The sequence below is a fragment of the Bos indicus genome, chromosome 7 (genome assembly GCF_029378745.1).
Source record: "Bos indicus isolate NIAB-ARS_2022 breed Sahiwal x Tharparkar chromosome 7, NIAB-ARS_B.indTharparkar_mat_pri_1.0, whole genome shotgun sequence".
Classification (NCBI taxonomy): Eukaryota; Metazoa; Chordata; class Mammalia; order Artiodactyla; family Bovidae; genus Bos; species Bos indicus.
Genome location: NC_091766.1, coordinates 14939442 through 14954122, shown reverse-complemented (window position 1 = coordinate 14954122; position 14681 = coordinate 14939442). Strand labels below are relative to the sequence as shown.

General features: G+C 47.6%; 1 protein-coding gene across 2 annotated transcripts; it reads right to left on the bottom strand.

The window, feature by feature from the left end:
• Nucleotides 1-3808: 3808 nt before the first annotated feature.
• QTRT1 (queuine tRNA-ribosyltransferase catalytic subunit 1) lies at nucleotides 3809-13012 on the bottom strand. 2 transcript variants are annotated; one of them, XM_070792830.1, is made up of 10 exons: nucleotides 12992-13012; nucleotides 12430-12498; nucleotides 12196-12334; nucleotides 7731-7809; nucleotides 7513-7628; nucleotides 5529-5667; nucleotides 5210-5285; nucleotides 4976-5085; nucleotides 4801-4888; nucleotides 3809-4697 (listed from the first exon to the last, which is right to left on the bottom strand). In XM_070792830.1, the coding sequence occupies exons 1-10, from the start codon at nucleotides 12995-12997 to the stop codon at nucleotides 4545-4547; spliced, it is 975 nt and encodes a 324-aa protein (XP_070648931.1). In that variant the 5' UTR covers nucleotides 12998-13012; the 3' UTR covers nucleotides 3809-4544. The 2 variants fall into 2 exon arrangements, with proteins under 2 accessions (XP_070648931.1, XP_070648930.1); XM_070792829.1 differs by lacking the exon at nucleotides 12992-13012 and adding an exon at nucleotides 12744-12986.
• Nucleotides 13013-14681: the final 1669 nt, after the last annotated feature.

Genomic DNA, 14681 nt, shown 5'->3' with positions numbered 1-14681 from the left:
TGCATCCAAGTACTGAATTTTGGACTCTTTTGTTGCCCATGATGGCTACTCCATTTCTTCTAAGGGATTCCTGCCTGCAGTAGTAGATATAACGGTCATCTGAGTTAAATTCACCCATTCCAGTCCATTTTAGTTCACTGATTCCTAGAATGTTGACATTCACTCTTGCCATCTCCTGGTTGACCACTTCCAATTTGCCTTGATTCATGGACCTGACATTCCAGGTTCCTATGCAATATTGCTCTTTACAGCTTCGGACCTTGCTTCTATCACCAGTCACATGCACAACTGGGTATTGTTTTTGCTTTGGCTCCATCCCTTCATTCTTTCTGGAGTTATTTCTCCACTGATCTCCAGTAGCATATTGGGCACCTACTGACCCGGGAGTTCCCCTTTCAGTATCCTATCATTTTGCCTAGGTTTACTGGAGGTCAAATAGTACCTTATTCTACGTGTTACAAATTTGTCCACAAGAAAAGTAACTCAGTGTGGAAAAAAACTTTAAGGAAACTAAGATATTTGTTTTCAGTAAAAGAAGGTGTGAGGAATAAAAAAAATACTGAAAAGAGTTATGAATGATCAGGATTTCCTAAGACTGGATTGAATTTAGTTAGGTAAATGACTCTTGTTGGGAGTATGCTAAAGACTTGGATTTAACTTTTTCTTTCTGTTTAGAGAAAAGTTTTCTTGGAGTGACATTTTTGATAACAGATTTTATTAATTTCTTTGCCTTCAAGTGATTTCTATTTGCTTTCGAGATCTCTGGTTACCTTGGTTAAGGAATAAGTATTGTCTCATGGTGACATTTAACCAAGTGTTTTAAAACTTTTTGACTAGCTTCCCAAATATCAACTTTTAATTAAAGTTATTTTGATTTCTAGCAAACTTTGGCATGTTTCAGAGGGCCCCCTGAAACATTCCAAAGGGAGATATTAAACTAATTAGGCTCATTTGGTATGTTGAAGTGCATGGGAAGTAATCAATTGAGTAATCAATCGCCTCAGGTTATATAGTATGGTAAATGCTACATTATCTATATTAAGATAACCTACAAATTATATGGAGTGTGTAAAATTCTGATATGTCCTGGTAAAATGTTATCAGTCATAATTCTAGTTACTATCTTGCAGTGTTGTCACAGCCATAACCAAGTTTCTTTGTAAACTGCATTGTAATTAGATTTTAAGCATGCCTTAAGTCTTTCACCATTATAGACAGTTACGGTTTTATTCTGACTTTTTTTGCAAAAATGCATCCTCTTTTAAGATTTACAGAAAGGACTTTTGGATAAATACAAGTTTCTGACTTTCAAACCATAATGCTGAACTGGGTAAGAAATTAAAGGATTCTAATGGCTGGATAGCATCACCAACTCGATGGACATGAGTCTGAGTGAACTCCAGGAGTTGGTGATGGACAGGGAGGCCTGGCGTGCTGCAGTTCATGGGGTTGCAAAGAGTCGGACACGACTGAGCGACTGAACTGAACTGAATGGGAAACCTGATGGCTTCACAAAGATTAACAAAAGGACTGAATAAACTCATGAATATGCTTGTAACTTTTATGGTTTCTATCTGAAAAATTACTGGTTTGAATCTGTTTTCCAGGTGTAAGGAAAATCTCCTCCTCAAACTAATTATGACTTATAGTAACTTGGTAAAATTATACTTTTGTAAGCAAAATTGAAACATTTACCTTTCTATCTGACCCCTCCAGAGATTGGAAACTCTTAGGTTTCCAGTTAGCTTTATCAGGTAAGTTAGAATGGCTACATCACTAACAGGTATAGGAATCTCAAGGAATTTTGGAGACTTTGAGAAGGGAGGAAATCACTTAAACCTGTTAGGTGCAATCTGTGATAAGCCTTTGGCATGACTTTCCTAGCCCTGAGAGGTTTTTTTTAAAGTTCAGTCCAAGACTCATTTGATAAGTTTCAGCAAGGAAAAAACAAAAAAGTCTATCATTAATTATGTTTATATAAATCATCAGGCAAAGTTTATTGAAATCAGACTTGTTTCACAAACTAGTCTTAATTTGGTTATATTTTGTAAAAATGAGGGTATTTTTAGGGAGAAAAAGATGGTTCAATGAATGTTAAATCCTAGTTTTGTTACTGGAGGTCTGTATCTACTAAGACTCATCCCTGGATAGTTCTTTGCTCTTATGCTATATTAATGTGCAATAATTGAATTACTAAAGGACACTTTAAGTTTGTTTCTGAAGAAGATCAGATGCCTCATGACCTGCAACCAAGACTGGAAAAAGACATCATTTAAGAGACTGTCTCCAACCTGGGTGGAAGGATCTTTTATCAGAGGATAAAAAGGTCCTTTGGTCCACTCCACCAGGATGAGAAGACAACATCAGAAGCAGACAGCTTGCCCAAGATGCTAGACCTGATTTGTATCATTTATAGTGTTTTCTTGACTTCTTGGACTTTTGCATATAAATCAAATGTTTTCTCTCGTGGACAGGATCCTGTGCTAGTTTTAAAAATCAATCAAATTGTTGGGTTTGTGGCCAATTACCTGTGTCTAGTATTTCTGGATTACCTTGGTGGATTTCTCCCCTCCAAGCCTCTGAGTAGATAGACCTTAGGAAATTTATTTTAGGAGAGTTCAGTCCTGTTCTTTCTATTCATGATATTACTACTAGATGGGATCCTCTCACCTGACCAATTAATGATACTAGCTCTGACCCCGGCCATAGATTTAAATTTTCTTTTAGGCACACTCAAACTGTATCAGAATGAAAACCTGAGTCTCAATTAAAACCTGTAACACCTCATCTATCACAGGAAAACTCCCATAATGGGATGGATCTGTATCAGTAACAGCAGGCTGGGGTCATTTAAGTATTAAGGCCCCCCTTTATCTTAGGAACAATTAAATTATATCCTTAAATTTAGGCTAATCAGCCTAGCAACACTAGGAAATTGGGCTGAGAATCTTAAGGATGGTGCAAATATGTCATTTACCTAGAAATAATAAAGATGGGTACAGAACAGACTAAGTAAAATGACCTAAGAATATACTGTGTGCTTAGGTCCTAAGTTGTGTCTGACTCTGCAACCCCATGGACTATAAACCACCAGGCTCTTCTGTCCGTGGGATTTTTCAGGCAAAAATACTGGAGTGGCTTGCCATTTCCTTCTCCAGGGGATCTTCCCGACCCAAGGATCGAACCTGGGTCTCCTCTGTCTCTTGCACTGCAGGTGTATTCTTTACCCGCTGAGCCACTGGGAAAGCCCAAGAATATACTGGATTGCATGTAACGGAAGTTCAGGGTGTGCAGGATTCAGGCCCTTAATTCTTTTATGACTTTGATAATACTGCTAGTTGTGCTTAGTAGCTCAGTTGTGACTCTTTGCAACCTCATGGACTGTAGCCTGCCAGGCTCCTCTGTCCATGGAATTCTCCAGGCAAGAATACTGGAATGGGTTCCCATGCCCTCCAGAAGAGGATCTTCCCAACCCAGGGATCAAACCCAGATCTCCCACGTTGCAGGCAGATTCTTTACTGACTGAGCCGCCAGGGAAGCCCAATGCTGCTTGCTCTGTTATTTGTATCTGCTAGTTTTACAAAATTGTTTCTTCTTACAATTATCAAATATGTAACTGAGCCTCCAGTAAAAATAATGACTAGATGACTTGCAGCAATTGATGAAACACACAGTTCTGTATACCTTCAACTATTAGAATAGTGTAACTCTAGTTATGGGAAGATGCAGTAAGAAGGAATATTTTCCTGGACCATAACCAGAAGACAGGTGTACAGAGATCTTTGACTCTTAGGACCTAGTCCAGTAATAGCATGCTGAATGGTTTATTAATAAAATCTTCTCCAGAGAGCATTCCTAGTAGCATGGGACAAAACGGTCATGAAATGCCTCCCCAAGTCTGGTTGAATCTGTTACCATGATGGGGCGCTGTAACTGTTGCTTGCCAAGGACATTTGCCATCTGCCTCTGTGGAGACTGGATCCTGCGCTGGTGCGGCTGCTGACCTTTGACCTGCCCTGAAGGGAGTTCAGGGCGGAGAATGAGGTGAGGCACTCTGTGCTCCAGGGAAACATGGAACGGGTCTTTGGCTAGTCAGATATTTTCAAGAACCGATTTCATGATCCCAATCCTTGCATCTCTTCAGATCTGGAAAAGCACTAAATCCCTTCAAGGTGACATCAGCTCCTCATTGCTTGCAGAAAACTTTTCATAAAATCAGTGCCTGAATGCCTTGAACTCCTTCTTCACCAAAATCATATATACTGACCTGCCCCTACACTGCCTCTTCGGAGCAGTCTCTCAGCGCTATCTGAGGCTGTCTCGTGGGCTGCAGTCCTCATTTTGACCCAAAGAAAGGTTAACTCGCAACTCTCACCTTGTGCATCTTTTTTTTAGTTGACGGGCCCCAGTGACACTCAGACCAGAAAGGGGACCTAGATAGGCCACTTCCCCAAGAAGACACAGACACACACTGTTATAATTTAAAAAAAAAAAGTCCTTCAATATATTCCACCCCCTTTTTCCCTCCCTCCCACCAAGCAGGGTCAACCCAGCGTGATCCCCACAGAGGCCAGGGCTTCAGTGGCCCAGGTGGGACAGAGGGTGGGGTCCCCATACATGGTGCTCATGAAGTCCCTCACGAAGGCAGGAAAGCGTTTCTCCACAATGCTGGCTCGCACGGCGCTCATCAGCCGCAGCTGCAGGGTGGGAGCAAGGCGGGAGGCAGGTCAGCCAGCAGCCAGCAGCGAGCAGGCGAGGCCCCCACCCCCCTGGCCTTGCTCCTCCCAGCTGCAGGCCCACCTGATAGGCGATGTTGTGAATGGTGAGGTGGTGCAGGGCCGCGGTGTTGTCACTATGGAGCAGGGTGTGCAGGAAGGCCCGGCTGTGCCTGGGGACAGGAGGTGGGGGGCAGGGGCGCTGGTGAGGCCAGGTCCTACACAGCCCCGCCCTGCCCCCAGGCTCCATCCCCTCCTACTTCTGGCAGGTGGGACAGTCACATTCTGGGTCTATGGGGCGGAAGTCCTTCTCATACTGCTTCTTCTTCAGTTGCAGGTTCCCCGTGGGCACTAGAGCAGAGCCGAAGCGCTGGGGGTGGGGGGGGGAGCGAGAGAGGGAGGGGGCATCAATCAGGTTTTCCCCTGCCTAGCCTCCCCTCTACCTCAGCCCCGCCCCCGAATCCCTCCCCAGTTCCTCCTCTGCCCCAGCTCACCGCTGTCCGTGTAGGGAAGACACAGTCAAACATATCGCATCCGAGAGCCACGCAGACCACCAGATCGGTGGCATAGCTGGGGGGGCGGGGGGGACACACATGGTGGGGGGGGTAGCAGAGAACCTCAAGCCCTGATCACATGCCCAGGGCCCCCCTCCTCCCAACATGGGCACCCTCACCCCCAGCAGAGGGCTCAGTCCCCTCCCAGGCAGGGCTGTGTCTTTCCCTAGTCCCGACACCCGGGGGCAGGGGTTCCCAGGAATCCACTCCCCAAAGGCAGGGGTGGGGGTGGGCGGCATCTCCCCTCTCCTCCACATACCCAACCCCCATCAGGTAGCGGGGCTTGTCCTTAGGCAGCCGCGACGTGCTCAGTGCCACCATCCTCCAGAACTCGCCCTTGCTCTCGCCCCCGCTCAGGCCCCCGATGGCAAAGCCTGGCACATCACGCTTGGTCATCTCTGGGCGTGGAGGGGCAAGGGCAGGGGTGATCAGGCAGAAAGAAATAGGCCTCAGCCTCCTCCTCTTCACCCCCAGGAGAGAGTGGGTGTGTGTGTGTCTGTGTGCCCTGGGGCTGCTGGTGATGTCAGCTACTGTTTATAGAATGCCTGCGACACCTCTCCTTCAGTCCTCAGGAGAGGCCCAGGGCCCACGCTGCCTCAGCCAAAACCCAAGATGAAGCCAGATGTTTCAGAATTTTCCAGATTTTACAACCGTGCACATCCTACGTGAGGAGTAACTGCCTATCATCGAATGCTATAACGTTTTGACAGCAAAATGTGTACAGACTCCTAACAACTGGGGTCAAGAGGTCTGGTCTTGCCGCCAAATGAACTGCAAATCCCTGCAGGTTTTGGATATGAGAGGTGGGCAAACTGGGACTTCCCTGGAGGTCCAGTGGTTAAGACTCTGTGCTTCCTATGCAGGGAGCACAGGTTTGATCCCTGGTTGCGGAACTAAGATCCCACACACCACATGGCGCGGCCAAAAAATTAAAAAACACACACACACACAATCTTCACAAGAGTACATAGTGATGCCAGGTGCAGGCAGGCACCTTGAACAAATTTTCCCCTTTATTCCTCACTTTGACCCGTTGCCATTGGGAATGGGTTTCCATTTGTATAGAGGAAGAAAGTGAGGCTCAGAGAGGTCAAGCCACTAGCCCAAGGGTGCACAGCCATGAGGCAACAGATCAAGGGGTTGGAGCCAGTGCCATGGACTCCAGAATGCAGGGTCCTGCCTATGACACCTCACTGCCTTTGAGCCCCCATCTCTGTGCCCCCTTGTCTCCATGGCCACAGCCGAGGTTCAGGCCCTCTGTTACCCACCCCGCCCCGCTGGCAACTACTCCAGCTTCCTCTCTGGACCTTATCCTTCCCATCCCACTGGGGTTTTTCTCCCACTCGACAGCCCTCCATGGCTCCCCAACACCTCAGTGTGGTGTCCCAGGCCCTCCACTGTCAGTACAATGCCTCAGGCCCAACCCTTTGCTCCTGACCTACTCCCCAGGGATAGAGCAGCACAATGTAGGAGTTAATGCTGTAGGTTGCAGAGTCCCAAGTCTGGGTACAAACCCCAGCTCTGAAACGTCCAAACTGTGTGACTGAGAGTACGGGAACTTAACAGCTCTGTGCCTCAGTTTCCCCTTCTGTAATCTTGGGAATCTGCAAGTTCCCACATTACAGGATCTTTATGAAAACTCCATCAGACAATCCATGAAGGGCATTTGGCAGAACGCCTGGTGAACACCTGGAAACTGATGTGTTCTGTGTGCTAAATCGCTTCAGTCGTGTCTGAATCTGTGCGATCATATGGACTGTAGCCCACCAGGCTTCTCTGTCCATGGAATTCTCCAGGAAAAAAACTGGAGTGGGTTGCCATGGACTCCTCCAGGGGATCCTCCCAACCCAGGGATCGAATCTGTCACTTATGTCTCCTGCATTGGCAGGCGAGTTCTTTACCACTAGCACCACCTGGGAGATTGAGAGCTATTATTATTCTCCTAATGCTCTCTATTCCATGATGCTCAGGGCCTTTGCTTCAGCCATTCCTTCCACCTAGAATGCTCTTTCGCCTAGTAACAACCACTCTTGCGAATTCCCTGGCAGTCCAGTGGTTAGGACTCCGAGATCTCACTGCCAAGGGCCAGGGTTCAATACCTGGTCAGGGAACTAAGATCCCACAAGCCCTGGGGTGCAATCAAAATTAAAACAAAAATAAAAACAACACTCTCTAAGCATGCCAGGCCCATGTGGGGTTCTCTGTGATACAAAAGCCCTGGTCCTGTTGGCACACGGCTTTACCTTCAAGGCAAGTGGCTCGGAGATCCGCGTCCAGCCCCCCCTGGATGATGGCAAAGAGGTTCTGCTTGTCTGGCCGTCGATGGGCTGCTATGCACCGATCCAACCAGCGGATTGATCTGCAAGAGGACCCTGGTCATGAGCCCTAGGGACCTGGTGAGGGGCAGGGAGACTAGGCTGCAGGACCAGGAGGCCCTCCCCCTCCACACACACACACACACCTGTACATGGCCTCTTCTACACGGGGCCCCGTCACAGTACTGCTGACCACATCATCCAGCTGCATAATGATGTCAGAGCCTGGAGAGACAGGACCACAGTTACTGGGAAAGCCCCCCTGCTGAGGATGAGCGGGACCCCACAAGTCCCTCTCTAGGTCTTGCTGATTCCCACGTAACCACCCCAATCTGCTTATACAGCAACCAAAGGAAGCATTTCAAAATGCACATCCTGGGTGGGGGGTGGGTAGGGGGGTGCTTCCCTGATGGCTCAGTGGTGAAGAATCCGCCTGTCAAGCCAATGCAGGAGACATTAGTTCAATCCCTGGTCCAGGAAGACCACACATGCTATGGAGCAACTAAGCCCGTGCATCACAACTACTGAGCCCTTGCCCTGGAGCCTAAGAACCCTAGAGCCCAGGCTCCACAACAAGAGAGGCCATCACAGTGAAAAGCCTGCTCAGCAATGAAAAACCTGCACAGCGATGAAGACCCAGTGCTGCCAAAAATAAAATAAATAAAAATGTTAAAAAAACAAACGCACCCCTGGGAACTTCCTTGGTGGTCCGGTGGTTAAGAATCGGCCTTGCAAAGCAGGGAATGAGGGTTTGATCCCTGGTCAGGGAACTAAGATCCCACATGCCTTGGGGCAACTAAGCCCGTGTTCCACAACTAGAGACTTAGTGAACCTCAATGAAAGGTCCCACGTGATGCAACAAAGATTGTGCCTGCTAAAACTAAGACTCGATGCAGCCAAATAAATAAAAATTTAAAAACAAAATCCATATCTGATTTTGCCACCTTCCAGCTAAAACCCTGCCCTGCATATAGAATAAAATCCCACCTGGGGAATTCCCTGGTGGTCCAGGGGTTAGAACTCAGTGCTGTCACTGCCACGGCCCCAGGTTTGATTCCTGGTCGGGGAATTTAGATCTCACAAGCCCCACAGTGTGGCGGAAAAAAAAAACATTCCCACCTCTGCAAATTTATCCTTTAAGAACAAAACAAGAAACTGCCAGGGTGGCTCAGTGGTAAAGAATCCGCCTGCCAATGCAGGAGAAACAAGTTCGATCCCTGGTCCAGGAAGACTCTACATGCTGGAGAGCATCTAAGCCCATGCACCACAACTACTGAGCCTCTGTTTCTGGCTTTCAGAGCTAGAAAGCCGCAACTACTGAGCCTATGTGCCGCAACTACTGAAGCCTGCACTCTGGAGGCCATTGTCCACAACAAAAGAAGCCACTGAAATGAGAAGCTGCTGCTGCTGCTGCTAAGTCGCTTCAGTCGAGTCCGACTCTTTGCGACCCCATAGACGGCAGCCCACCAGGCTCCCCCGTCCCTGGGATTCTCCAGGCAAGAACACTGGAGTGGGTTGCCATTTCCTTCTCCGATGCATGAAAGTGAAAAGTGAAAGTGAAGTCGCTCAGTCCTGTCCAACTCTGAGCGACCCTATGGACTGCAGCCTACCGGGCTCCTCCGTCCATGGGATTTTCCAGGCAAGAGTACTGGGGTGGGGTGCCATCGCCTTCTCCGGAAATGAGAAGCTAGTGAACTGCAATTAGATAGTGCCCTCTGCTCCCAATGGAGAAGGCAATGGCACCCCACCCCAGTACTCTTGCCTGGAAAATCCCATGGACGGAGGAGCCCGGTAGGCTGCAGTCCATAGGGTCGCTCAGAGTTGGACAGGACTGAGCGACTTCACTTTCACTTTTCACTTTCATGCATCGGAGAAGGAAATGGCAACCCACTCCAGAGTTCTTGCCTGGAGAATCCCAGGGACGGGGGAGCCTGGTGGGCTGCCGTCTATGGGGTCGCACAGAGTTGGACACGACTGAAGCAACTTAGCAGCAGCAGCAGCTCCCAATAACTAGAGAAAAGGCTTCACAGCAATGAAGACCCAATACAGCCAAAAATAAAATAAATAAACAAAATTATTTAAAAAAAAGAATAAAACGATGTGTGTACCAAGTGATTCCTCGTGGTGTGTCGGGAGTCTAAGCATCCTTCAATAGGGATCGAGTTAAGGTTCTTTCCCACAATTCCAAAATCCAGAAACTTCTCAAAAATCAAAGGACTTTTCTTCTGCTAATGGGATACTCATGTGGTAGCAAAACTTGACACAGTTGTCATCTTTTAAACAACCCAATTTACCAAGAAGATTCGTAAGTGTTAATGCAATAAATGTAAAGCGTATATACCATATGATCCAGCAATTCCACTCCTGGATATATACCCAAAAGGACAGAAAGCAGGGTCTCAGAAATATTTGCACAGCCAGGTTCACAATACCAATATTCACCAGAGTTAAAAGCTGAAAGCAACGCAAGTTCCATCAACAGCTGAATAGATGAACAAAATGGGATAGAGATACCCCATGGAATATTATGGAGCCCTAAAAAGGAAATTCTGCCACACGATGTAACATGGGTGAACCTTGAGGACATCATGCCAAGTGAAATAAGCCAATCACAGAAAGACAAGTACTGTATATTTCCACTTATACGAGGTTCCTAGAGGAGTCAAATTCATAGAGTGGAATGGTAGGTACCAGGGGCTGGAGGAAGGAGAATGGGAAGTGAGTATTCCATGGGGACAAGAGTTTCACTGTGGGAAGATGAAAAGTTCTGAAGATGGATGGTGGGGATGGTTATACAACAAGGTGAATGTACTTAACACCAATGAACTGGACACTTAAGGATTAAGATGATAAATTTATGTTATGTGCATTTTATTACAATTTTTTAATTAGAAAAAAAAATGAAGTGTAATACCACAGGGTACTGCCCCAGGCCTCACTGAGGTACTGTGTAATGAATGGTATGTACCCTCTATTATCTTTCTAAAATGAGGGCATTCTGATACCTATCCGGCCCCAAGAATTTCAGATTAGAGACTGTGGACCTATAGATCAGAAAAGCTCAACGAAATATTGCCACAATGTGTCATTATAGGAAAAAAGCACAGTGTACCATGCTAGCTAAAGATGGGGTGATGAGAGAAGCAACAAGGGTTTTAACTGCAATGCAGTGAGATGTATCAAATACATGTAAACCCATGAGTTCAGGGCAATCCTTAAAAACTAAACATTAGTTTGTCATCAATAGAGGGTGCTAAGTAATCAACCCATGAAAACTAGTAAGAGGGAAAGAATGAATCCTACTCTTCCTACATGACCGAAATTATTCATACTTGGTCTCCCAGGAGTAGGTGAGAAACTTTTCTCTTTACGGAAGTAATCTGGCTAATAAATGAAGAAAGGGGGACTTCCCTTGGTGGCCCAGTGGCTAAGACACCATGCTCCTAATACAGGGGGCCAGAGTTCCACCCCTGATCAGGGAACTAGACCCCACATGCTGCAACTAAGAGTTCACCCGCCATAATTAAATAGTACAGATGTCACAACTGAAAAAACAAAAAAAAAGAACTCATATGCCCAAACAAAGATGGAAAGGCCCTCATCTTTCTAATTAAGACCTTTTCATCATTCCTTGTCTCCTCTTTGGACTGTAAGCTCCATAGGTGGTATGGTACCAGAGCCCAGGCCCATAGCTATAAGCAGAAACCACAGAATATCTGGAAAGAGGGATCTAAAAGCATCAATCTGCTTGGAAGATGGAATGTTTGGAACCTGTTTTCATAGCACTTTAGATTGAGAAATGCTAATTGTCTACATCAAAAAATGTACGTTATTGATGGAGATGGAAGGGGTCTAAAGCCTCCTTGTCACCCCCATTATTTCAACATATCTTTGCCCAGCTAATTTACTATCTGAGAGAAACAACCGACAAAGGTCTGCATAGTCAAAGCTATGGTTTTTCCAGTAGTCATGTATGGATGTGAGAGTCGGATCAAAAAGAAGGCTGAGCGCCAAAGAATTGATGACTTCAAACTGTGGTGCTGGAGAAGACTCTTGAGAGGCCCTCAGACTGCAAGGAAATCAAACCAGTCAATCCTAAAGGAAATCAACCCTGAATATTATTCACTGGAAGGACCAATGCTGAAGCTGAAGCTCCAATACTTTGGCCACCTGATGGGAAGAGCTGACTCACTGGAAAAAAACCCTTATGCTGAGAAAGATTGAGGGCAGGAGGAGAAGGGGTGACAGAGGATGAGATTGTTGGATGGCATCAACTCAATGGACTTGACTTTTAGCAAACTCTGGGAGATAGTGAAGGAGAGGGAAGCCTGGCGTGTTGCAGTCCATGAGGTCGCAGAGTTGGAAAGGACTGAGCAAGTGAACAACGATAACAAAGAGAAACAACCGCAATAAAGATAACACTAAATGCTACTAAAAGTCAGGCACTGTGATAAGAGGTTTACCGAAATTACATCATTATCTTTGTAAACTATCCCCATTTAGGATGATTAAACTGAGGGTAAGGGACTCGCCCAGAGCCAAGCATTACCAAAGGAGCAGGCCCATTTCACCTCCACCAGGGGAAGGAGCGACTCCCCAGGATCCGCTCACCTAGCGCGTTCTGGATCTCCACGGACCTCTCTGGGCTCAGAAGGGTCTCATCACCGTCATAAGGGGAGCGGAAGCGGACGCCCTCCTCCGTCACTTCAGACAGGGACACCAGGGACACCATCTGGAAGCCGCCGCTGTCCTGAGGGAGATCCCACCGCAGGGCTGTCAGGTACTGGATGGGGAATATCTACCCCCAAGGAATGCCCTCGAACCCCGGCCTCGATCCCACCTTACCGTCAGCAGATTGTGGGGCCAATTCATAAAGCCGTGGAGACCTTGGGCCTTCTGGATCAGCTCTGGGCCCTGGTTTGGCGGAAGAAAGGGTCAGGTTAGGGGTGAGTGCAACCCTGGGTTCAAATGTTGGGGGCGACAGGGTTGGCCAGCTTCCATCCTCGCTGGTCCCTCACGCCCAGCACAAGGCCTGGGCCACCCGGGACCCTCGATACGCGTTTGTCGATAGACTTTGGGAGGCGTGCTCAGGTCTAGGGAATCTCCTGGGCTCCTCCACGCTCTGCCGCCGCCGCCCCGCTGGGGCGCAGCCCACCCACCGGCCTCAGACCCAGATGGTAGGTGTTGCCCAGGCAGATGCGGCAGCCCAGCGCGTCCAGTTGCTCTGCCGTGACGCCCTTCATAGTGGCCTGCGTGCCCACTGGCATGAACACTGGAGTAGCCACCGGCCCGTGTGGCAACCGCAGCTCCCCGGCTCGGGCCCTGGAGCGGCTACACTCGGCCACCAATCGCATGATCCGCGGGGCCGACTCCAGCGAAGTCTGGCTAGCGGCTGCCGCCATCTTGCCTGCATTAACCACGTGAGCTGTGGAACATCCTGGGCGGCGCCATGTTGGCTGAGGTCACGTGGCGCGCGATGAGGGCGGAAGCTTGGGGACAGCGTCAAATGAACCATGGAAACGGACGCCGTCCCACTCCTCTCCGCTGGATACCCAGTTTGTTCCCACAGGCAGCGAACAAAAGTGTTAAAATTTTCTTGGTTTGGAGGCCCATTCCTGCCACTTCCTCGCAGTCAGAGCCTCTCTAAGGTCTGATTGTATCCGCCATCAAATGGCACGAATTTATTACCTAAACATAAGGATGTCTTGAATGCTGAATGACAAGATCTAAGTATATAGATTTTTACACCGTGCCTTATGTAGTGTTTTGTCTTTTTTTTGGCCGCGCCTCACAGTTTGCGGGATCCTAGTTCCCCAACCAGGACTCCAACCTGGGCAGAGTCCTAACCACTGGACAACCAGGGGATTCTCTGTTTAGTCTATCTTGATTATTGCCTTGCTCCAAGGGCTTAGAACAGGACATAGCACAAAGTACATACTCAATAAGCATCAGTTTATGCAATGAAAGAACGACAGATTTACAGAAGGGGAGACTGTTCCACCATTCATTCAACTTATATCTATAGATACATCCCCACTAGTGCCAGCCTCCATGCTGCACGGGGGTGAGAGAGGATGGGTCACGAATTTATTAAGCACTGGTTGTGTTTCACTAATAATAACAGCAATGTGAAAGTGAAAGTGTTAGTCATTCAGTGCTGTCCAACTCTGCGATCCCCCGTGGACTGTGGCCCACCAGGTTCCTCTGTCCATGGAATTCTCCAGGCAAGAATACTGGAGTGGGTAGCCATTCCCTTCTCCAGTGAATCTGCCCAACCCAGGAATCAAACCTGGGTCTCCTGCATTGCAAGCAGATTGTTTACCGGCTGAGCCAGGGAAGTCCAATACGTGTTTGTGGCTCAGTCGTATCCAACTCTTACATATGTTTTCTTAATCTTGGGATTGGAAATGGAGCTGATATCTATTCTTGCCAGCAGAGGGCGCGTTTGCCCTAGAAGCTTTCCTTTCAGGACCACTGGCCTAAACTGGACTCACCTCAGCAAAACGCTGATCTACAAGCCTTGGGCTAATGCTACGGGTTTCTCAGTGTGGTGGAGTCCTCACTGAGGCCACGTCTGGAAAACATCCACCAATAAAGCCCACCTTAGGGCCTTTGCATTTGCTATCGCCATTGTCGGTAACATTCATCTGATATACCCATGTCCGGGTTATATTCTCACTGCCGCATTCCTCTTGACTTTCCCAATCTTTTTTAATAATTTATTTTCTAATTTTTATTTTTGGTTGCACCAGGTTTTTGTTGCTATGCTCAGGCTTTCTCTAGTTTCCACAAGAAGGGGCTGCCCTTCATTGTGGTGCTCGGGCTTCTCATTCGGTGGCTTTTCTTGTTGCAGAGCACGGGGCTCTAGGTGCTTGGGCTTCAGTAATTGTGGCACATGGGCATAGTTGTTCCCCAGCATGTGGATCTTCCTGGACTTTGGATTGAGCCCGTTTCCCCTGCATTGGCAGGTTCTTATCCAGTGTACCACCAGGGAAATCCCGCAATCTTTTAAAAAAATAATTAATTTATTTATTTTTGGCTGCACTGAGTCTTCACTGCTGCTCAGGCTACTCTCTAGTTGTGGTGTGCTGGCTTCT

Coding starts and splice junctions, on each gene's coding strand:
- QTRT1 (XM_070792829.1), bottom strand. CDS start 12,986: ATGGCGGCAGCCGCTAGCCAGACTTCGCTGGAGTCGGCCCCGCGGATC. Junction 12,499..12,743: donor ACCATCTGGGTCTGAGGCCG/GTGGGTGGGCTG, acceptor CCGCCAAACCAG/GGCCCAGAGCTGATCCAGAA. Junction 7,810..12,195: donor GGAGATCCAGAACGCGCTAG/GTGAGCGGATCC, acceptor CTGTCTCTCCAG/GCTCTGACATCATTATGCAG.